Here is a 1,607-nt window from a genome sequence, read left to right on the forward strand (position 1 = left end):
TTGTAACTGTTTAAAACAAAATACAAAACTCAAAAAAATTACTTGGGTCAATGTTTACATACGAACGTCACCGTATCGCTTCAAACCGTTCCGTTAGAGCGTATTCGTTGTAGCGCACAAACGTATTTCGTATTTTCCAATGTTGGGATTGCGTAAAAATGATTTTTCTAACCCAGTTCCTCCCATAGACATGTGCATTCAAAACTAGAAGAAAAAAATTATGCAATGCAAAAAATCAAGGTAATTTTTTTTTTTTTTTTTTTTTTTTTTTTTTTTTTTTTTTTGAGGACTAACTCTAAATGTCTAGAAATAACCGAAAAGAAATAGGGTGAGCTGAACAGCCACATTAAAGCTTTATCACGAATAAAGAACCACTTCCTATTCTTCTCAGATTTCCTCAGGTGTACACTATTTTTCCCCCTAAAACTCCTTGAACACATATCGTAACTTCGTCATAATTTCGTTGACTTTATTAACTCTCTTACAATCTTATAATCTACAACAATGGTATTTTTTTAACGAAAATCACAATTTTGAGGAAAACTAGGATAATAGCAGTGTGGTTAGAAGTTACAGGGAGCACTGTCAAAGTCACAAAATATGCTACAGGAAACTATTAGCCATTACTACTATTATCCCATCATTCGATAAAGCAAATAAAAAAGTGCTCAGTTTCTTCCCACACCGAATACGTGGGCTAAAGCAATGTTGAAAAGCTTAATTCCCATTAGTCAACTCACATTTCTTTTTTATGTCAATTTTCAACAGCGTCATAAACATTTGCACATGTAAGTTCACACGATTTTTGGGTATATCCGGATTGGTCAAACGATTTTCCATCGTTGGCCGTTTATAGGGGAGATGGCCACCACAGATTGGGAGAATCTCGGAATACTTGTCAAAACCGACTCAGTATATCAATCTCAAATTGCATTTCTCACTGAAATACTACATTTCCAACAAAAGAGTGTTTCTACTAGCTGGCTTTGTAGCGAAAACAAAGTTGGTCCCAAAAGTACAGCTGAAAATGAAAGGAAGAAATGAGACCTACCGAAGCCGCTGGGCGAACGCACCCACTCAGCCAAATCGCCGACACCGCCAGCAGCAGAAAGGCGCCCCTCGGAACCATGGTGCTCTGAACTTGCGTCCTGTGCCGGTGCTTGTCGACAACTGCGCCTCCAAGACACTGTCTAGTCAAGGCGTAGTCTCGAAACAACAATTATCACTGTTGATATCACAGGTGTACAAGTATTGATGAAATTTTCCCGTGTGGGAAGAATTAAATTCAGTTAGAATTGTGAAACCACATATGTGTTTAACAGTGTCATTCCATCACATACTTCACCCTCACACACAGATGCACAATCAGCAGGATGAAAGGGCGGAGAGGCTGAAATGTTGTGCAACAACTCTTTCTCCACACGTGCAAACCTCCCATAAAACAAGAGAACAGATAATGGGAATGGAAAAAGGAAGATTCGAAATATTAGATGTGCTTTCGATGAAAATACACTGGTCAGGGTAACAGGCACAATTCCGGAATGAAACATGCAACAAGCGTTTTGTGCATGGTTAGCAAACAAAAGAGATTGTTTGCTAATCATTAG

The 1,607-nt window shown here is 38.4% G+C and overlaps 1 protein-coding gene across 2 annotated transcripts in view; it reads right to left on the bottom strand.

The window, feature by feature from the left end:
• LOC113827378 (mucin-5AC) overlaps positions 1-1,193 on the bottom strand; it is a 16,029-nt gene extending 14,836 nt beyond the window's left edge. For both annotated transcript variants that reach the window (XM_070142880.1, XM_070142879.1), the window contains exon 1: positions 1,052-1,193. In XM_070142880.1, coding sequence (XP_069998981.1) covers positions 1,052-1,129 — 78 coding nt within the window. In that variant the 5' untranslated portion in view covers positions 1,130-1,193. The remainder of the gene's footprint in view (positions 1-1,051) is intronic.
• Positions 1,194-1,607: the final 414 nt, after the last annotated feature.

The sequence above is a fragment of the Penaeus vannamei genome, chromosome 30, assembly GCF_042767895.1.
Source record: "Penaeus vannamei isolate JL-2024 chromosome 30, ASM4276789v1, whole genome shotgun sequence".
Taxonomy (NCBI): Eukaryota; Metazoa; Arthropoda; class Malacostraca; order Decapoda; family Penaeidae; genus Penaeus; species Penaeus vannamei.